This window comes from Marmota marmota, unplaced genomic scaffold (genome assembly GCF_001458135.2).
Source record: "Marmota marmota marmota unplaced genomic scaffold, marMar, whole genome shotgun sequence".
Taxonomy (NCBI): Eukaryota; Metazoa; Chordata; class Mammalia; order Rodentia; family Sciuridae; genus Marmota; species Marmota marmota.
Genome location: NW_026000240.1, coordinates 286,344 through 307,668, shown reverse-complemented (window position 1 = coordinate 307,668; position 21,325 = coordinate 286,344). Strand labels below are relative to the sequence as shown.

The following is a 21,325-nucleotide window of genomic DNA, read 5'->3' as shown; positions in this document are numbered from 1 at the left end:
GTTTTTCTGTTTTCCTTTCTTGCTCACAATTTGGACAGGACATTCTTTGTTCCCCTTCCGACATCCTTCAGCTAAATCTCAGCGTTAAAAGAACTGTTGAAACACTACTTTCTCTTGGGGCACATTCAGAAGAATCCAGTTTTGTCTGTCTGTCTATCCAACTTCTGGGCTTTGTGGCATTTTATTGTACTTTAATGTTAACTCTCTGTATGCTTTATTACTGGGTCCTCCCCCTGTAGCTGAAAGATTGTGTTCCAGTGATTCTCCACTTCATTCCTGTACTTGGCAAAGGAGGTTTGTTGTTCACGAAGACACATTATTTACATATTTCTCCCTGCCCTGGCCTTCAGAGAGTTAACCTTAGTAGATAAGTCCTTCCAGGTCCAGGTGAGCAGCCTGTCACCTTAGTAAACATTAATGATGGCTAACAGTGAATAAAGGACTAGCATTTTCTTTCCTGGTCATGTATCCATTCTCCTGCCCTGTGGCCTTGTTTCTCTTATCATAAATGCCAGTGCATTTGTACTAATTCAATCCTGAATCTGTTGTTAGAAATATGACACACAGAACTTTATTTCCAAATGACAAAATAAAATGCCCATCTGGCCATTTTTCCATACTTAACACTACTTGAGTATTAAAACTGTGAGTTACTGAGCATGAGGAAAACAGTGGCACCCTTCTGGATTGGGGGCACCTTGTCACTTATATTACAGCCCCGAAATCCTGAATTTGCCCTTAAAGATCTGTCTACGGCTATAATTTCTGGACATTGGAAGGTGCTGGCCATGTAATGTTAATAATTTTAATTTGGTCATAATGTTCAGTTTAAAGATCATATAGGTCCCTAAATTGCTGTTCTGAGCCAAATATGTATATATGCAGTACACATCAAGCAGGAGTAGGTACTTGTCCACAGTAACTTTGCTTGTTAAATGTAACTGAAGTTCACTTCTAGAACGCTATTTGGGATTTATGTAAATTCTAATATATTTGAACCATCCTTATAGGTGAATTTGTATATAGGCTGTTGGGGAGATTAAATTGAAGCATTTGGCAGGTAAAGTACTCAGCTGCAGTCTTTGTTCTGTGCCCCCATCAATAAATATTGTCTCTCTTTCAGAATACTTAGTATATTAGCTAACAGACCTTATTCAGATTCTAATTCTCATAATGGTGTTTCTGAACCTTCAGAAATCTTCTGAACTCTGTTAACAAAAGTATGAAGGGAGATTGCAAGGAATGTAACATGCTGCTGAAGAATTCAGCCTGAGGGTCTGATTGCTTGGTTTTCTTCCACATTAAATAGGGCAGTTATTTTAACACTTTTAAAGACTGTGTAATGTTAATACCGAAATATTGAACACTTGTGATAACCTCAGTTTTCTACAGTAGTGCCTTCCAGAGTTGGGGGGTTAGTTTGGGCTTGTTTTATATTTAAGATGTCTTAGTCAATGATTAGTCTCAGAGTTTTGTCCCTTTAAAAAAATCACCTGTTAAAAAAACACACATGCTTATGTGTGGTTTATCATGTGTGGTTTAGGAAAGTAGTTGTGTATTGTCTTGAGAACACACACCATTCCCTCTAACCAGCTGGAAGTTAGTTGTGTGTCTAGAAAGCATGAGCCATTAAAAGTGTGAACCATGGGGCCGTACAGATTACAGAGTGCTGCTGACAAGAGAGCCCCTAAACAGTCCTGAAGGAAATGCTTTTCCAGAAGATAAAACACCATGCAAGTTCATTTTTAAACACAGCTAAGCCATACTTGCAGTCCTTTTCAAAGTATTTATACAAAGTTGCTAAGTTCCAGTCAGTCAAAAGATTACAATTACCTTGTTTTTATTAAAATATTTTTAAAAAGAAAGTAATTAAGGAGCACAAGTACCAATAACTGCCTCAAAAATAAATACTTACTATATATTTTATTACAACTGGTTTTTTAAAATATTCTAGTAATATAGTGAGTGCCAATGGAAAGCAGAGAAAAATCCTGTTATTTTCTTTAATAAATACTATAACTTCTCTTTTAATGGAACCAGAATTCTTTTTTGGAGAGCAATTTCTTTTTTTTTTTTTTCTGAATATTTAGCCTAAAGAGAAATACCAATGAAACTTTTTTTAAAAATTGTAGATGGACACAATACCTTTATTTTGCTTATTTATTTTTATGAGGTGCTGAGGATCAAACCCAGTGCCTCACACAGCTGAGCCATAACCCCAGCCCTCCCAATGATAATTTTTATGGTTAAGAATTGCCTTTTTCTGTTCTCTATTTACAAGAAAGAATTAACCAAACAAGTTAATGAGGCAAAAACAATTAGCAAACTTGTAAACACTTTTCACATGTTGGTCATTATTAGTGACTAAGCTCTCATAATACCAGTGTAGTTAACCCATTAAATTCCAGGATATGATACACATTACCTTTTTAAATACAACTCCTTTTTAATTTTATAATTCAGATTTCTAATTCAGACTGGGCCTTCTATGACCTATCCAAAATTAGGGGAAAGTTTCTCAAATACATCTAAATCTCAAAAGAGTTTAGATACACTTATTTCTTCCATTTATCCCTGCCTGACCTGAGAACCCAGAATCAGAATTATAATGTAGCTAGTGGGCTTCCCCTTTTCATTGCAGTCTAAGTTACATCATGAGCCATTTTGTATTCCCATGGCATATAATCCCGAAAGTGCTTTCTCCTAAAATGTTGTATCTTTTTAGGCTTGAGCCATCTCATAACTTGGAATTTGTTTTATTATTTTTCACCTGCCTATTGGGCTTTTGCTTATCAGCAATAGAGGATATTGCTTTCACTCCATAGCATACTGTTGTTCTTCCTCTGTTGTATGTATAAATGTATGCTGCTTCTCAATTTTCCAGTTTTGAAAATGTTCTGTATGTACATTCTGTTGTGTTAATAAAGTGACAGTGTCAGGCACAGTCTCTGTCTAACTCATATTAACAGAGGTCAGTTTCTCAAGTACAGACTTTTCATATCTCACTTGATTATTATGAGGTAGAGAACTACTTATTTTTTACTTTTTCTAGAAGTGATGTTCATCCTTTTTCTCTTTTGTTTTATGTTACGTTGTCCCATTTCAGGAGCAATTATGTTTGCCTCTCCACATTTTAGAAGAGAAAGGTTTGAGCCAGGTGGCAGTGACCGTCCAGGCTCTCCTGGAACTTGCACCTCCCAAGCAGCAGCAGCACCAACTATCTGCTGTTTAAGGACTCCCAGGACCTTGGCATTGGCCTGACCCAAACAAGGAGCAGGACAACGAGATTGCTGCTGTCAGCCGTCTGATATCAAACAAAGCTCTTAACGTGTTCTTAGAAGGAACTGTTTCCATGATTCCTACCAGGAATGTTTTACTTCATTTCTCCATTTTAGGGGAGGTTATGTCCATTTCCACTGATTTTTTTTTTTTTTTTTTGGTTAAGACCCAGTTGGTTTTCTCATGAAACTTCTCATTATTGAGAACCCAACACTGAAGTCTAAACTGGCTGTGCTTTCCTAGAGGCTTATTTCAAACACCACAGCAAATACCTTCTAAGATATTTGGCTCTCTTGAAGGCACAGACATGCTATTATCTTTACCAGTTCCCAAGACATCTAGGGTTCACTGAATTCTAAACAGCTATGCATTTAGAATTTCCTGGAGCATTTGTTAAAATACAGATTCACATTCACTAGGTCTGGGGTGAGGCCTGGAAATCTGTATTTTCAACACATTCCCATTTTTAATTAGTGGAGACTTCTGCTCCAAGCCAGATAGTTGTGTGGTTCTGTGGGGGCACTGCCTGCCCCCTGCATTTTTCAGCCACATTTAAAAATCAGAAGCTGTATTATGATGACATAGACTATTCTGTTAAAGGCAAAATTCAAATAATATAGAAGGCCTAGATTTTAAATAGCTAAACAGAGAAACGATACTGTTGTATTTGAAGCCAGTGTACTAAGCCCCCCTCCAACTCCAGCCCATTACCACATCAACTTCTTCCTGAGGATGGTTCTACGTATCATCCTGCTATTATCTAAATAAATAAGCACTCTATCCTGAGATTCCAAGTCCTTAAGCTGGTAACATGTACCACTCTGAATCATTTGCATGAACTTCAATGAGCCACCCTTAGCCCCAAGCTGCTCCCAGGACACCTGGACCTGCAGATATATTCCAGTCACAGCAATGTAACACATCCAGCTCCCCATCTAATGGAAGATTATAAAAAAGCAAATGAAAAGGAAGAAAAAAGCCACATTCTTTATATTCTTACAGGTTAACTGCCAGTTTCCATGACTGAAAGAAAGCATTTAGGGCATCTTAAAAACTGCTTCCTGTCTTTGTCTTACCCTCACTGAGCTCCACCATTAGTGCCTTATATACCCAATTGTGGGTGGAGGGAAAGGGCCACTGGCTCACACAACACAAAACCAGGAGCCTTTAATTCAAGTTTAAACCACATAGGTTTTTCTTCCCTGTATTTTGAGCCCTTTTTAGTTGTCAGCGATATCTTTTGGTGTTGACTGCCTTTGTAAACCAGATAAATAGAGTAAGTAAAGATACTAGTTATATAGGGATTTTTTTCTCTACTTATTAACTATTTTGGATTTTCTTTATCATTGCATGCATTTAACATAAATGTTTTCCTTCTTTATCATGTGAATGCAGCATCTAATAGTTTTGGACAAAATCATTTTGAGTATTTGGTAAAAATAATGTTTGTTTTTTCCTTATTCCTGCACAGATTTGGGTTCACTAGAACATTACCATTTTGTCCAAGTTTAATTATGTACCATAGCCGGGCATAGTGGTGCACGCCTATAATCCCTGTAGTTTGGGAGACTGAGACAGGAGGATTCAAAATTCAAGACCAGCCTTAGCAACTTAGCAAGGCCCTAAGCAACTTAGTGAGATCCTGTCTCAAAAATCAAAAGGGCTGGGGATGTAGCTCAGGAGCAAAGCATCCCTGGGTTCAGTCTCCAATACCAAAAAATATATATGCACACACACATATGTATGTATGTGTATACATGTATATGTATACAACACAAAACCAGGAGCCTTTAATTCAAGTTTAAACCACATAAGTATGTATACATTCATACATATACATATATACACACAAGTGTATATACATATATATTTTGGCACTGGATATATATGGATATGTTACATATATACATAAAACACCTAAACTCCAAAGCCCAATCCTTCGAGGTCCTCACAGAACAAAAGTAAAAATGTCTTATAAGTGCTTAAGCCAGACCCCATTAGAGTTACAATTCCAAATAGACTCACCAACCATATAACTTGTTTAGAGTTTAGCTGTATTTTTTAACTACAGATATTTTTCCTTCTAGTCAACGTTGAACCATTAAACCTCAGTACAATCTCCAAATTGTAGACTTTAACATATTATATGGTGCATAAGTATAGAAGACATTACATAATGTAGCACTTGCAATATCTGCAACTAATTTTTCTATAGGAATAAGTGGAGCTAGATTTCAACTTATTTCAGATTTTGCACATAATATGAAACCTTGATGTATTTTTATCAAACTAATTCAAATTTGTATTTGAATTATTAGAAAAAATGATGTACAGTTTTGACTGAGAATGAAGAAAAATATCAAGTATTGAATTTTTTCTGTGTTAGCATGCAAAAATCATGGCATTTTTGTTGGAGAATTTTTGTATAATGTTTCATTTGTACCTTTTGATTTTAAACTGGAAAGAACAATTCAGTTTAACATTCAACCTTGCTAGACTCCAATGTAAGATGAAAGTAGCCTTGTCACACTCCTTCCTAACCTGAAGCAGTGACCTTCCCACTACTGGAAGTGTGAACAGGCCAAGTCCTATCTGGTGCAGCCCTTGCCACCTACAGAGATTTTATGTCAGCAGTTTCCAGGGTTCGAAATGCATCTCTGCTTAAACACTCCAAACCAATATTCTCTTGTAATAACTAGGTCTGGAAACAACTCGTGGGAGGAGGGGATTTTATCTGGCTAGAATACAGAGTAGGAAAAGGCTTAGTAGTAGGTCACTTTTCTTTAACAGCTTTCTAAAATACAGCCTTATACCTAATCAAGGAGTCTATAATTTCTCTTGCTTCCTCCAGTCAGCAGTGACTAATGATGTGTGATGATACTGATGAGTCTGATGAATTTTTTTTAAACTAAGTTCTTAAGTGGTTATAGAAATGAAGGAAAACATGGATATTTAGAAGCCTTTTTTATATACACATTGCAGTGAGATGGTTTACAGCAGATTTCATTTTATTTCTGAAAATGTTACAAACATGTAATTAGTAAAAGATTTTGTAAAACATTGTCCTATATTTGTATGTAAATATATTGCATAAGTTCTAAGTATAAATATGTCAATATCATGTATGTTATTTTAAATTGCCTGTATGTCACCTTACACATTGACATTAAAATAAAAAACAACACATTAGTAACTTGTAATAAACATTTGAAAGTGTGCATATCTAAAGTAGCTTGGTTTCTTTGGCAAAGAAGAATCAAGGAAAGGGTGTCTCTAAATTCCCTGAAGGAACACCAATGAACATAATTTTATTAAAATAGGCCTTTGAAATTAAAATTTACTTTCCTAAGGAAGTGGAGATATCAAGACTTCCCTATAATTAGAGCTGGACAGAAGGATTAATTCATGAAATATGTGACACATTAGGACAACTTTCCTCTCAGAAATGATCAGCTGCACTGTACCCAATATTTTGTTTTAATTAATCAAGGCAAGAATGACCTCATGGTCTCATTGTTTGTTTGTTTTGTGGTGCTGGAGATTGAACCCAGGGCCTTGTTTATGCAAGGCAAGCACCCTACCAACTGAGCCATGTCCCCAGCCCTGTCTTATTGTTTTTTAAGAGGGAGAATGACATTTTTACTATGTGTCAGGCATAGGCTGGGTTTTTACATACTGCAAATTAGTCTTCCAGAAAACCTATTCCTCATGTTTACCATTTGTGGGCTATGTACTCTAACATTCCACTTCAATCTTGTATTTATAACTTATATCCCTACTTATTCCCAGAAAAGCTGTGGGAACAGTTTATCATAAGGTGTATATTCCATGCCACCACCAGCCATGAAAACACTAAAGTGATAATAAAAAATCTAAAGAGAGGAATCAACACTCATTATATTTTACCATGTGTATGTTATGCTACATAACTTTATAAAACATCACCTTGTAATTTCTGCAAATACTTCACTTTTGCTCATATGCGTTTTTTTCACTTTAGACAAATTAGAAAAAATCAGAATCTGAGACATTACAGGAATTACTGAAGTTTTAATGCATCACTGTAACCAAGCCCAAGAACTCTTTTCTGGTGAGAAGACCAAGATCTTTACAAGTCTACTCAAAACTGTTCTTCACATCAAAATCAAAATATGAAGAAACACAAATTCAATAGCTAATTCACGGATTGAAAACTAATACAAAGTGAAATCATCTGGCGATCTGCATAAACTGTTGTTTATGTCTGCATAAACAACCTGAAGTGAAGTATTTGTGATGGCCAAGTCTTCCTTCTCATCTCCAGAACATCACAGGAAAGGATAAAAGGTGGCTTATTCACTTCTTGCCTCTTCGTTTGTCCTTGTCTTTACCTTTACCTTTACCTTTTGCATCCTTGCTATCATCTTTGTCTTTAGGCATTTTGAAACTTCCAATTTCCCTCCTTACCACAGTGCCTCGCCACCATGCCTGGAGCTAGAAGAGAAATGGGAAGAAGTACAACTCAGTATGCCTGACTCTCCGAAGGGGATTGTTCAACACAGTAACCTATATTAGAGTGGTTTCCATCTGAGACATGGAAGTTCCAGGCACACTATCACTACTAATGCTCCCATACTGTGCAGGACTCAGAGCTTCAGCCATGGCCTCAAAAGCGAAGTTCTTCTGGAGTAAAATTAAATCAGATTAGGCCAGTTGTTCCTTCATATCAGAAACATGACTCCCTGGTACTGCTTCCCTTATGAAGGTCCAAGCTTCCCATACCTAACAATGACTTGATCTAAAAGGGATGTTAGACTCTGTCAAAAATGTATGAATAAGTCCAGACAACTTTAATAGACTTCCTGGTATTTTGTCTTTTGGGGGGGGCGGTTCTTGTTTTGTTTTCTTTCTTTGTAGTGTTGAATGGGAATTGAACTCAGGGCTTTGCACATACTGGGTAAGTGCTGTACCACTGAGCTACATCTTCAACCCTTTGTTATTTTGAAAGTCTTGTTAAATTGCTGAGACTGGCCTCAAACTTGTTATCCTCCTGCCTCAGCCTCCTAAGGAGCTGGGATTACTGGCATGCACCACTACATCCATTCTTATCTTTAGGAATTCACTAAAGGGTCAATCCTCTTATTTTCAGAAAGAATTCAAAGCCAGGTGTGGTGACATAAACCTATAATCCCAGTGACTCGGGAGGCTGAGGCAAGAAGATTACATGTTCAAAGCCAGTCTCAGCAACTTAGTGAAGTCCTAAGCAACTTAGGGATTCAATTCCTAGGACCAAAAATAAAGTCTAAACTACTTTATTTTTTGGAGGGTACCAGGGATTGAAATCAGGTGCACTCAACCACTGAGCCACATCCCCAACCCTATTGTGTATTTTATTTAGAGACAGGGTCTCCTTGAGTTGCTTAGCACCTCACTGTTGCTGAGGCTGGCTTTGAACTCAGGATCCTCCTGCCTCAGCTTCCTGAGCCACTAGGATTACAGGTGTGTACCACCACGCCCAGCTTAAACTACTTTAAAATCAGATTAAGCCCTAAGAACTAGGAGCAAATCTACTAATTAAAACAAAAGTAGTCTCCAGCTAGTTCTTACATTTATACTCTAAAAGAATTTTGACAAATTGGAAAACCCCATAGAAGCTTGATAAATACTTGCTAATTATATATCTTGGGTTTGGATATCTGAATGTCCTTTACAGCTTCCTTTTTTAGTGCATCCTCTAATATATAAGCCAAACAATAGTTAGCCCCCTAGGCTCTTGGCAGATGCTCCTCTTTCAGAGAGATGGATGATTCTCCAGACAGCAGTTTCAGTCCAGCTGATCATATTTTTATATTACAGTTTTCTTGAAAATATTTCCCAGAATCTGTGACCTTCTAATTTTGTCATTACTAACAGTTCATATATAACTAAAATATCTCTTCTCTAACCTGCTTATCTCTTTTTTTGAAAGCAGCTTATATCAGAACATAGCAAATAGTCTCTGCTTATTTAAAAACATCTTTTGAGAAACAATAGGCGATTCAAAAGAATCACTGTGTCAAGAACTGGTTTTGGTTAGAAGTAGTATTCCCAAATTTGCCCTGTGGATCTAGGTTTTGCTCCCACTGCCAACCACCTATCTCTTTTGCCCTAGAGTAAGAGCTGTGGTGTGTCCTTTTCTAAGTCACCTGTCTCCCTGTTCTGCTCTATGGACTGTTGACAAATTCTAATAAGAACAAAAAGCCTTGTTTCTCTTCAGATCTGTTCCATAGAAAGCTGCTGTGTATTTGATAATGGATGAGAATGCTTTCATTCCTACACCAGCTATGGCACTGACATGACCCCAAAATGCTAACTACAGTTTTCTACCTTTATGGCACTCCTCAATTCCAATTCATCCTGTTCTATCTTCTTCCTGGTCTTCTCCTTTTCTATACGATCTTCAATGATGACCTGTTCATATTCCCTTATCTACAAAAGCAGACATTAATCATATGTTACAGTATGGTCTTGACTAAGCTATTGGCCCAGTCAACTCTGTACTTTTAAAAGATCTAAACATAAACCAAAGGAAAAAAACTTCCTAGATTCTTAGGATATTTACATTAAATTTTTTTCAGTTTGATATTTTAAATTTAAAAATCTTTCAGAAAAGTGAAATAATAATTAACTCAAATGTGTAAATAGTGACCTCAAAATAATGAGGTTTTTTTTTAAATGGTATAATATGCATATTCAAATGGCTCTTTTAAAAGAGAAGTTTAGGAACCTCTACACTCATTAATAAAAACGTAAGAAAGCTTTTTAGAAATCAGAGAAATTCAAAATGGGGAAGAGAGGAAGAGCATGAGAAGATTACCTCTACATAGGGAAGAGGGGTGGGAGGGAAAGGGAGGGAAAAAAGGAACTGCATGGATGGTGGAAGGAGACCCTCATTGTTATACAAAATACATGTATGAAGATGTGAAGGGGGAAAAAAAGAATAGCGTTACCCTAGATTAGGTAGAGATAAGTGATGGGAGGGGAGGGGAGGGGTTGGGGAGATAGGAAGGATAGTAGAATGAAACAGACATTATTATTACTGTGTGTATATATGTGAATGCATGACCAATATGATTTCTGTATACTCAGAAAAATGAGATTGTATCCCATGTGATTCAAATGTATGATATGTCAAGGTCATTGTACTGTCATGTGTAACCAATTAAGACAAAAAATTTTTTAAAAAAAAGAAATCAGTTATAAATTGTCTTCAGAAACCATAAAGTAGAAGTAATAGTACAATATCTATATATTTTGCAGAGTTGTGGGGTTTAAGCAAGTTGTATTTAAGACAGCCACAACAGTGCCTGAAACGGAGTAAGCACTATACAAATACTAGCTGTTATTACCATCATCATCCTCTAAGGACAGTCCTACCCAGTTTACATGCATACCTCTACCTGACCAAAAAAAAAAGCATCCCCAACTACTGTAGCTTAGCTACCACCACTTCTCGGACCACCTGTCCACTTCTTCCTTACCATCTTCGCTAGGTCTTGAAGGTGTGTTAAGTCACTGGCCTTTGCAGCCTTGAGAGCATTTAATTCATTCTGTTTCATTTCTGTGTCTTTATCAAATTTTTCCATCCAGAATTCCAGTTTCTCCTCAAGTTTCTATTTGGAAAGAACATTAAAACATGGTTTCTACCAGATACAAAACAGTATATACTTTATGATGTCATTTATATGAGATTCAAGAAAAAAATAACTTTTCTATAGTGACAGAAAATAGAACAATGGTTACTTATCTGGGGATGGATGCTTTATTGTTTGGAAATGCGGCATGAGGGAGACCTCTGGGATGCTGTTTCTCTGAATCTAGCTGGTGGTTACATGGGTGAATATATGTAAATGTAAAATCATGCTCTCAATATTTGTGCACTTTATTGTATATTCGATTAAAAATAGAAGGAGGACGTTCCTGATATCTGGGAAAGGGAAGTTGAAGTGAAAAAGAAAAAAGTAAGTAGCAAATTCTCTAGGATAAAGAATGACATCAGATGTCTTTTTGACTGACAGCACTAAATAATAGTCAAGAAGACTGCAATGTCTTCAAAATTCTAAAAGAAATGAATATGAGTCTAAGATAATATACCTAGAACCTAGCATTGAAATGTGATGGAAAGATGATACCTCATTTCTGAAAGGTATTCAAAGATGCACTGTTGCAAAAGAAAATGAAAGAGATATGTATAAGAAACAGAAAATGTATATTTAAGCTATTTGCCACCAGTTAGATACTAAGAGTGGACACATCCTTGTCTTTCCCCAGATTTTAAAGGAAATGCTTTCAGTTTTCCCCCATTTACTATGAAGTTGGCTTTGAGTTTTTCATTAAACCCTTTATGATGTTGAGATAGGTTTCTTCTATTCCTAGTTTCTTCAGTGTTTTTATCATGAATAGGTGTTGAATTTTTGTCAAACACTTTCTCTGTATCTCTTTAGAGATTAGGTGATTTTGTCCTGAACTTGTATTTATGTGATGAATTACACTTATTGATCTACATATGTTAAACCATCCTTGCATCTCTGAGATAAAACCAACTTTGTCCACTCACACTACTCCTATTTAATATAGTGGTAGAAATTCTAGCCAGAGCAATTAGGCAAGGAAATAAAAGTGCATCCTTGTTTCGGCTGGCTGAATCCCTGCTTATTTGCTCTATGATGTACACTAAATTTGGGGGCTTTTGACCCCCCCCCTTTCAATCCTTATCAGCTACCACCGGACTTTTCAGTGACATCATTTACCACCAACTGGTCTGGTGGTCTCCACCCTGACCTTCTTGCCTTTTCCTCTTATCAGGCGAGGACAGCCTGCCAGGGGCTTCACTCTGTTATCAGAGTGAGGGGAAGTAACTTGCCTGAGGGCATACTGGAGGGCTCTGTGAGTGTGCCTGCAGGTCTTTTAAAATGAAGTTTTTAAAATGGAGTTGCTTAGGCTCAGGCCTAAGGCAATCCTAACAGGATTGTACATTAGTACAATTACTATGGAATCAGTATGGAGGTTTCTCAAAAAGACTAGGCGTGGAACCACCACATGACCCAGCTATACCACTCCTTAGTATTTATCCTAAAGAATTAAAATCATCATATTAAAATGATACATGCATGTCTATGTTTATAGAAGCACAATTCACAATAACCAAACTATGGAATCAGCCTCGGTGTCTGTCAATGGATGAATGAACAAAGAAAATGTGGTAGATATTTACAATGGAGTTTTATTCAGCCATAAATAAAAATGGAACTATGTAATTTGCAGGACAATGGATAGAACTAGGGACAGTTATGTTAAGGTCAAAAATCATGTTTGAGGGCTGGAGTTGAGGTTCAGTAGTAGAGCACTTGCCTCACGCATGTGAGGCACTGGGTTTGATTCTCAGCACCGCATATAAATAAATGAATAAAGGTCCATCAACAAATTATATATATAATGTATGTATATAATATATTATTGAACTTGTGATCTTTTAGCCTCCTAAATAGTTGGGATTATAGGCATGTATCACCATATCCAATTTATAATATCTTCTTGTTTTTTTATTATACATATATAAATAAAATCATGTTTGAGGCAGGCTCCTGGCTGTGCCACTTCTGACATCAATTCAAACCTGAAGAAAAAGTTTCTTCCTCAGAAGCCATGGCATATTAGTTATACAGAAATACCACTTTGGGAAACAGTCTTCAGGAGAGCCTAGATGAGCTTATATAGTCTCAACAGATCACCCCCCCAACTTGCCCTTCAAGTTCTGCTTCAGTTTGATAAGGCTATAAATTATCATTGGCTCAGAGGGTCAGGAACAGAGTCAATTTCAGAGGTTCTGTAAATACATACAGATTCTGCGATAATGTGCAGACTTTTGTATTGCATGATGTTGAATTCAGAGAGGTGACAGAACTTATTAAAATGGATAAAGTGAAATTGTAGCCTGTGATGGTAAAAATACTGGCTCCAGTACTACAGAATAAATAGAAAAAAATGGACTTTTTCAGGCCATCTTCTGTTATTATTCATCATTTTTTGAAGAGAAGCAAAGAAGAGACTTTTTTAAAATTTATTCTAGCATTGCATAAATGATTACACTGTACTGTACTATGAGAGAATTCCAACAAAAAGAAGCTTGTAACTATATTCTCTTACATTACCATTGTTATATAGCATAAAGAAACATAACTTTTTTTAATGGCAAATCAAAAGTTGTTGCCTTCTTAAGAACATTCTTTTATAAACTCATTTTTTAAAAAAGAATCAGGGGCTGGGGTTGTGGCTCAGTTGTAGAGCACTCGCCTAGCTTGCACGAGGCACTGGGTTCAATCCTCAGCACCACATAAAAATAAAATAAAGATATTGTGTCCACCTACAACTAAAAATATAAATATTAAAAACTTATAAAAAAAGAATCATATGTTTTCTTTCATGTGGAAGCTAGGGAAGGAAAAGGGAAAGGATTGGGGGGGGATTCCCCATGAAAAGGGAAGATTAGAACAGAGCAAAGGGATAATGGAGGAGGAAGAGGGGAGTTGGGGGAAGTGCTGGGGAGTGACACTGGCCTAATTATATATATTGTGTGCATGTACGAATTTGTACAAAAAAATTCCCACCATTATGTACAATGTACAACTATAATGCACCAACAAAAATGTATAATAAAAAACAAGAAGATATTATAAATTGGATATGGTGGTGCATGCCTGTAATCCCAACTATTTAGGAGGCTAAAAGACAGGGAGATCACAAGTTCAAGGCTGGTTTTGGCAATTTAGCAAGACCCTGTCTCAAAATAAAAAGGGCTGGGTGTTTGGCTCAGTGTTAGATGACCTCTGGGTTCAATCCCCAGTATCACCAAAAAAATTTTTTTAATTTAAAAATATTATAGTTATGAGTGTTCATATTCTAATAATATTTTGGAATATTAGAAAGTGAAAATGATCCAACACATGGAAAAACTGATAGATCCACAATTATCTTAGGAAGCTGAAATCAATAGCTCAAGTAGACCAAAATAAGTAATATGAAGCATTTGACAGCTAGACTAAAAGAAATTTAGAACCGAACAGAGAATACACATTCTTTTCAAGTACCCATAGAATAGTCACATAAGCATGTACTAAGCCCAAATGAAAGCTCAATAAATTCCAAGAAGCAAATTTACACTTTACATTAGGAGACACAATCCAAGACATCAACTGGGTGTGGTGAGATTCACAGCACAAACATCTAAGGTTTTTGTGAGTAACAGAAAATCTGCACTCCTCCCTTGCCATCTCCATCTACTTGGACATTTAAGAAACATCCCTTTAGGGACTGGGGATGTGGCTCAAGCGGTAGCGCGCCAGTGTGCGGCCCAGGTTCGATCCTCAGCACCATGAAGATAGCACCACATACACTGCTAAACTAAAAAATAAATATTTAAAAAATTCAAAAAAAGAGAGAAACATCTCTTTAAATAAAAACTTATGCTAAAGACAACTAGAAAATTGTGAACTACAAATCATTTGTAAAGGAATGATAATGTAAAGATTATTTCAAAACCCATCAACTACAGTCAAACAGTACTCAGAAAATATATTGTTTTATTAAAAATATATTGCTTTACATGCATTTACTAGAAAATAATAAAATTTGAAAACAAATTAAGTGTTTAGGAAACAACAAAGATTAGCAACATAAGCTCAAAGGAGGTATAAGAAATTTACTTAAAATTAAAGCCAAAACCAATGTAACAAGGAAAAAAAAAATCTGCTCAATAAAAGAAAAAGCCAGTCTTTTGCTAAGACCAATAAAATGGCAAACCTGTGGTAAGTTTCAGTAAGACAAAGGGAGAAAAGAAACAAAATTTTTTAAGATGAAAAACATAACTACAGAAATAGAGGAAATTTAAAACTTGCAAGAGACTGTAGAGCACAGCTTGAAAACACTTAAAATCAGGTGTTTTTGGAAGACAAGTTACAAAAAATTACTCAAAGCCAGACATGGTGGCACACAACTCCAATCACAGCAACTCAGGAAGCTAAGGCAGAAGAGTCAAAAGTGTGAGGTCATCCTCAGGAACTTAGTGAAACACTGTCTCAAAACAAAAAAATAAAATGGACTGGGAATGTAGCTGAGTGGTTAAACACCCTGGGTTCAATACCCCGTATCAAAACAAAAACAAAAAACCTGGAGATGCAGCTTAGTTTTTTTGTAGAATGCTTCCCTTGCATGCACAAGGCCCTGGGTTCAATCCCCAGCACCAAAATAAAAACAAGATATTAGGTGGGCTGAGGTTGTGGCTCAGTGGTAGAGCCCTTGCCGCACATGGCTGAGGCACTGGGTTTGATTCTCAGCACCACATGTGAATAAATGAATAAAATAAAGTCCATTGGCAAATAAAAAATAAAAACCTTTTTAAATAAATAAAGATACCAGTCATTGGTGACATATCTTTAAAAGAGAGAGAGAAGAGAGAAAGAGATTTGGTAAGTGGAGAATGTTAGGTCAGTGGCAGCAACTTGGTGGCGACTTCCGACCTAACAGAGAGATGAATAATATTTTTTTTTAAAAAACTGAAAAGGCAGACAAATACCTCCCCCCTTAAAAAAAGATATCAAGAAAAGATAAAAAGAGAGAGATCCTAAAAAAATTGTTTGAATTTTACCAAGCTTTAAGGACTGTATAATCTGTTTTGTTCCATTTATATTTTAAATTTCAGAGCATAAAAAGGTAGAAAACTTCCACCTTGCACTGCCAAGCTAATATAACTCTAATAGCAATATAACTCTAATAGCAAAAAAGAAATCTAGTCTATAAATCAATTCTAAAGGTCTATTATTAAATGTATTAATTTATTATATATTAATATATTAACTATATTAAATTATTACCAGGTAAGGTTTATCCAAAAAAAGTAAACATGAGTCATCATCAGTAAATATATTAATGTGTTTTTACTTTATTAACCTGTTAAAGGGAAAATAAATTATCTCAATGGATGAAAAAAGTCATCTCATAAAATTGACTATTCATTGATTTTAAAAAATAAAAAATGTTAGCAAGAAACTTCCTTAATAAAATTTATATACCAGGAACCTACAGAGTAAACCTCATCCTTAATGATAAAAGGAAAACATTCCCCATTTGTGCTGTTATCAGTATGTTGCCTCTCAATTCCAAATTCATCTTCCACTGCCTTGCCCTGTGAAACTGGATGATCCTAAACATTTTTCTGCCACCTAGCAAAATGTTTAACTTTGTCAGCAGAGGGTGCTAGAGGACCCGACGGGAAGTCTAGTTTCTCCAAGGCTTTGGAATGCTTTTCTGGGTACCTAGGGCACACTGCTCATCCTATATGGTTGAACACATAATGATACCCGTTCACCAACATGTTTTACTGATACCACCAGTAGCATTACTGCATGTCAGATAGATACACTATGACCAGCTATGGCTGCTCTCAAGAGTTTAAAGATAATGCAACCTCAGGGGCTGGGGTTTGGCTCAGTGGTAGAGCTCTTGCCTGGCACATGTAAGGCCCTGGGTTTGATCCTCAGCACCACATAAAAATAAATAAAAATAAAACAAAGCCGGCAAGGTGGCACACACCTATAATCCCAGCGACTTGGGAGGCTGAGACAGAAGGATGACAAGTTCCAGATAACAGCCTCAGCAACGGTGAGGTGCTAAGCAACTCAGTGAGACCCTGTCTCTAAATAAAAATACAAAATAGGGTTGGGGATGTGTCTCAGTGATCTAGTGCCCCTAAGTTCAATCCCCGGTACCATAAAATAAAATAAAACAAAGGTATTGTATACATCTGTAACTTAAAAAAAATTTAAATACATGACTCAACTTCAGCAAATATATGAAAAAAACATGATTACGATGGATGAAAAAGAAAAAAAAATCTCATAATTGAGTATTCATCTGATTCTTAAAAAAAAAACAAAACAACTTTTAGCATGGGGCTGGGGCTGTGGCTCAGTGGTAGAGCACTTGCCTAGCATGTGTGAGGTACTAGGTTCGATTCTTAGCACCACATATAAAGAAATAAAATAAAGGTCCATTGGCAACTAAAAAATATTAAAAAAAAAAAAAAGAACTTTTAGCAAAGTCCATAGTTGCCTGCTCACTAGGTTTATTCTGCAAATGTGACTGGCTCAGACTAGAGCAACCCAACAAGCTTCTCTGCTATCCAGGGGGTCACAGCCACACTCTCCCCAATAAGGTCTGAATCATAACATTGGGAAGGATCCTCCTCTCCCCACCCTCCCAAGTTTATTCCTTCCTTGGATACTGTCCATCAGTCATAGGGTGGTTTATTTTTTGTCTATTTATTTATTTATGATGGGCTTTCACTATGTTGCCCAGGCTACCTTCAAACTTGTGATCCTCCCATATAGTGTAGCTAGAATTACAGGTATTAGGCCACCCATACCCAGCTCATAGGGCGTTCTTTAGAGTTTTTTTAATCCCTTCCTAATAGCCAGTCCTTATTAATAGCTCACAACTCTTTAGTTAAACTTTCTTTGTTCAAATTATTGGTATGGTTTCTGTCATCTGAATGGATCATTAAAGATGCAGAATTGGTACCAGAAATGGAGTTTATCTCCCACCTTCTAGTTCATGTCTTACTAAAAGTCATCTAAACTCTTGCTACTCCTTGTTCATCAGATACAATCAGCATAATGTCATTAATACAGTGGGCTACGCCATGTTTTGTGAAAAGTCAAAGTGGGCAATCTCTATGTAGGCCATTACAGAAGAGAACAGAATAATTGACATAATCCTGAAGACAGACTATAAAGGTGTACCATTGGCCCTGCCAAGTGAAAGCAAACTGTTCCTGGTGGTGACTTTGTTGTTGTTGTTGTTATTTGTGTGTGTGTGCATTTTGTTGTTGTGGTTGATTTCAAACTGGTTTGGAGACAGGGGCCTTGATCAGGTTAACAACTTTCATACCAAGTACCAGGAGCCATTGAAGATTTGTCCCAGTAAAGATACTACGTGTGAATAGTAGTTACAAGCAACATCACTACTTGATTACTTGTCATTTTCCAAGATCCATTCAACTTCTACCCAAGCCAAACAGATGAGTCAAATGGGGGTGTGTTAAGCATCATCACTCCTGCTTCTTTCAAGTTTTTTTGTATTTTTTTTCTTGTAGCAGGGATTGAATTCAGGGACACTTGACACTGAGCCACATCCCCAGCCCTATTTGGTATTTTATTTAGAGACAGGGTCTCACTGAGTTGCTTAGCGCCTTGCTTTTACTGAGGCTGGGTTTGAACTTGGAATCCTCCTGTCTCAGCCTCCCAAGCCACTGGGATTATAGGCATGCGACACCACGCCCAGCTTCAAGTTCTTGATGTTATCACTAATCTACGGTTCCATCAGGGTTGCAGCAATGCCTTTAATATATTGGTAAGAAAAGAAAGTCCCAGGATTCCCACTTGGCCCTTACTATCATAATGGCCTGAAAGTACGTCTATTCCAATTATACATCTATAAAACAATTATATACAATTATAAAGTTATACAATTATATATACAATTATAAAACTAGGAATGGAACCACCATTTGACCCAGCTATCCCACTCCTTGATTTATACCCAAATGACTTAAAATCAGCATACTATAGTGATGCAGCCACATCAATGTTTTTAGAATTTGAAATAGCTAAGCTACGGAACCAACCTAGATGCTCTTCAACAGATGAATGGATAAAGAAAATGTGGTACATATACACAATGGAGTATTACTCAGCCTTAAAGAAGAATGAGATTATGGCATTTACAGATATATGGATGGAGCTGGAGAATATCATGCTAAGCGTAATAAGCAAATACCAAAAAAAAAAAAAGGCCTAATGTTTTCTCAGATAAGCAGATACTGATCCATAATGGGGGTGGGGGGAGAATGAAAGAACTTTGGATTGTGCAGAAGGGAGTGAGATGAGGGCAGAGGGTATGGGGATGGGAAGGACAGTGGAATGAGACACACATTATCATCCTGTGTCTACATACATGTATGATTACAACACTGGTGTGACTCTACAACATGTGCAGCCAGAGGAAGGAGAAGTTGTGCTCCATTTGTGTACAATGTGTCAAAATGCATTCTTCTGTTATATATAACTAATTAGAACAAATTTTAAAAATTTTAAAAAGAGAGACTGTAATAACATAAACAAAATGAATGAAAAAACAATTGGTAACTTAAAAAAAGAAAACTTCCCTCAATTGAGAATGTTGTTTTTATAATTTAAAAAATTAAAAAACATTATTTTAAAATTATGACTACAAAGCATTATAGAAACAAGAAACAGAGTTTCTTATATAAGTTAAATTATAAAGGCAAGAGACAAAATTTTACCTGTCCTCAAATTAGAGGTATATAAAATAACTATTCAACAGTGGAATGAATCTGAGATAATTTTTTCATATACATATATGAAAACAATAGAGTGAAGCCCACCATCATGTACATCCACAAGAATGCGACCCAAATTAGAATATTCTATGCTTGTATAATTATTATCAAAAAGGATTCTACTGTCATGAATAACTAAAAAAGAACCAATAAATTTTAAAAAAGAAGAACAAAAAAAATAACTGTTCTGGTGGGTAACTCTGTAAGGATATATAAGCTATAGTTCATTCATTAGACTGCTAAAATTATGGTTGATTTTTCCTCCCTTACTAAAAGCTTTTTGCTCTTTTAAAGTGAAAAAAAAATTTAATCAGGGGATAAAATCATTTTGGTGACTTACCTGTTGTTCTTTTCTAAGGAACATTTCAATCTCCATATGAATTCGGTTCTCTTCTTCAGTTTTCATTCTTAATTTCTAGAAAAACAAGAATCACATATCAGGAATTCTGTCTGGCAAGGTTGGAAATCAGAAGTTTTCAGGTGACTGCAGCTCCAGAGTAGCAGTTCAGGATTCTTTTTCCAGCAGGGATCCCAGAAATGTTAATGCACTGCTCCAGAGCTGCAATTTGGTTCCACTCAACTCCATTCGAGTTCACAAACAACGCAGAGCCATGTCCTAGCATTGTGCCAGGTACATACAAGGGCCCCAGAATAAAATGGAAAGTGATGTCAATTTAAAGAGAAAAACAATGCTTCAAGGACACAAGTTTTTTAGGCCCAGAAAAGTGTGTTGACAGGGTTGGAAACACCACATGGGAAGTGACCTCTCCCCATTAGTAGAGGTCTCAGAACAAGGAATCCTTGTACCTGCTAGTAATGGCTATTCCTCCTTCTGGCCTGCTGGCTATTCCTTTAACTTACCCAGCCTTTCCTCTCAAATAAAGGTCTACCCATCAGAATCTCTACTTGCAAATATTCAAAACCTTGTTTAGTCTTTAATTTCAACCCTAAGGGTTGTGGAGATGGAAGAAAATTACCTCTGCCCCTTCCTTTCTTGGGTGAGACTATACCAGGAATGACAATTCAAATGGTTGTCTGTGAGTGGGGGATTGAACCCAGGTCCTGGTGCATGCTAGGCAAGTGCTCTACCATTTTGCTACAACCTCAACCAATCTGTTTTTCCTAATGTAGCAGTAATTACCTCAATCTCTTCCAACAAGAGTTCCTCTGTTTTGTTACATTTTTTCTGGGTCTGGGAAATCTGAAGTTCAGTGTTTCTTTTCATGTAGAGATTCTCCAAGTTGGTTTTTGCCTTCATCTCTTGCAGTTGGTCTTTGAGGTGAGCAATATATTCATTCCGTCTCTTAAGAGAAAAGACCAGGTTTCTAAATTAAAAATATATACTATCAAAAGTGTTATACAGATTTAATGCAATTCCTATTAAAATCCAAATGACATTCTTCATAGAACTAGAAAAAGCAATATGAAATTCATTTGGAAAAATAAGAGACCCAGAATAGCTAAAGCAATCCTTGGCAAGAAGAGTGAAGCAGCAGGGCTGGGGTTGTGGCTTAGTGGTAGAGTGCTGGACTGGCACACGTGAGGCACTGGGTTCAATCCACATAAAAATAGATAAAGTGAATGTACTGTGTCCATTAACAACTAATATATATA

At 36.5% G+C, this 21,325-nt stretch overlaps 2 protein-coding genes and 1 pseudogene across 20 annotated transcripts in view; 2 read left to right on the top strand and 1 right to left on the bottom strand.

Moving 5' to 3' along the window:
- The window catches only part of Lrch3 (leucine rich repeats and calponin homology domain containing 3), a 120,819-nt gene extending 113,405 nt beyond the window's left edge, over window positions 1-7,414 (top strand). For 10 of the 14 annotated variants that reach the window (XM_048794228.1, XM_048794236.1, XM_048794235.1 and 7 more), the window contains one exon: window positions 39-6,507. In XM_048794228.1, coding sequence (XP_048650185.1) covers window positions 39-239 — 201 coding nt within the window. In that variant the 3' untranslated portion in view covers window positions 240-6,507. Of the gene's footprint in view, window positions 1-38; window positions 6,508-7,279 lie in introns of those variants that run through there. The other 4 variants (XM_015486795.2, XM_048794230.1, XM_015486794.2 and 1 more) reach the window with 2 other exon arrangements.
- The window catches only part of Iqcg (IQ motif containing G), a 48,129-nt gene continuing 34,106 nt past the window's right edge, over window positions 7,303-21,325 (bottom strand). For 5 of the 6 annotated variants that reach the window (XM_048794241.1, XM_048794240.1, XM_048794239.1 and 2 more), the window contains 5 exons: window positions 20,853-21,014; window positions 20,052-20,126; window positions 10,779-10,910; window positions 9,625-9,726; window positions 7,303-7,752 (listed from right to left, as the gene is read on the bottom strand). In XM_048794241.1, the coding sequence (XP_048650198.1) occupies window positions 7,615-7,752; window positions 9,625-9,726; window positions 10,779-10,910; window positions 20,052-20,126; window positions 20,853-21,014 (609 nt within the window). In that variant the 3' untranslated portion in view covers window positions 7,303-7,614. The remainder of the gene's footprint in view (window positions 7,753-9,624; window positions 9,727-10,778; window positions 10,911-20,051; window positions 20,127-20,852; window positions 21,015-21,325) is intronic. The other variant, XM_048794242.1, reaches the window with a different exon arrangement.
- LOC107143193 lies at window positions 12,943-13,647 on the top strand (annotated as a pseudogene).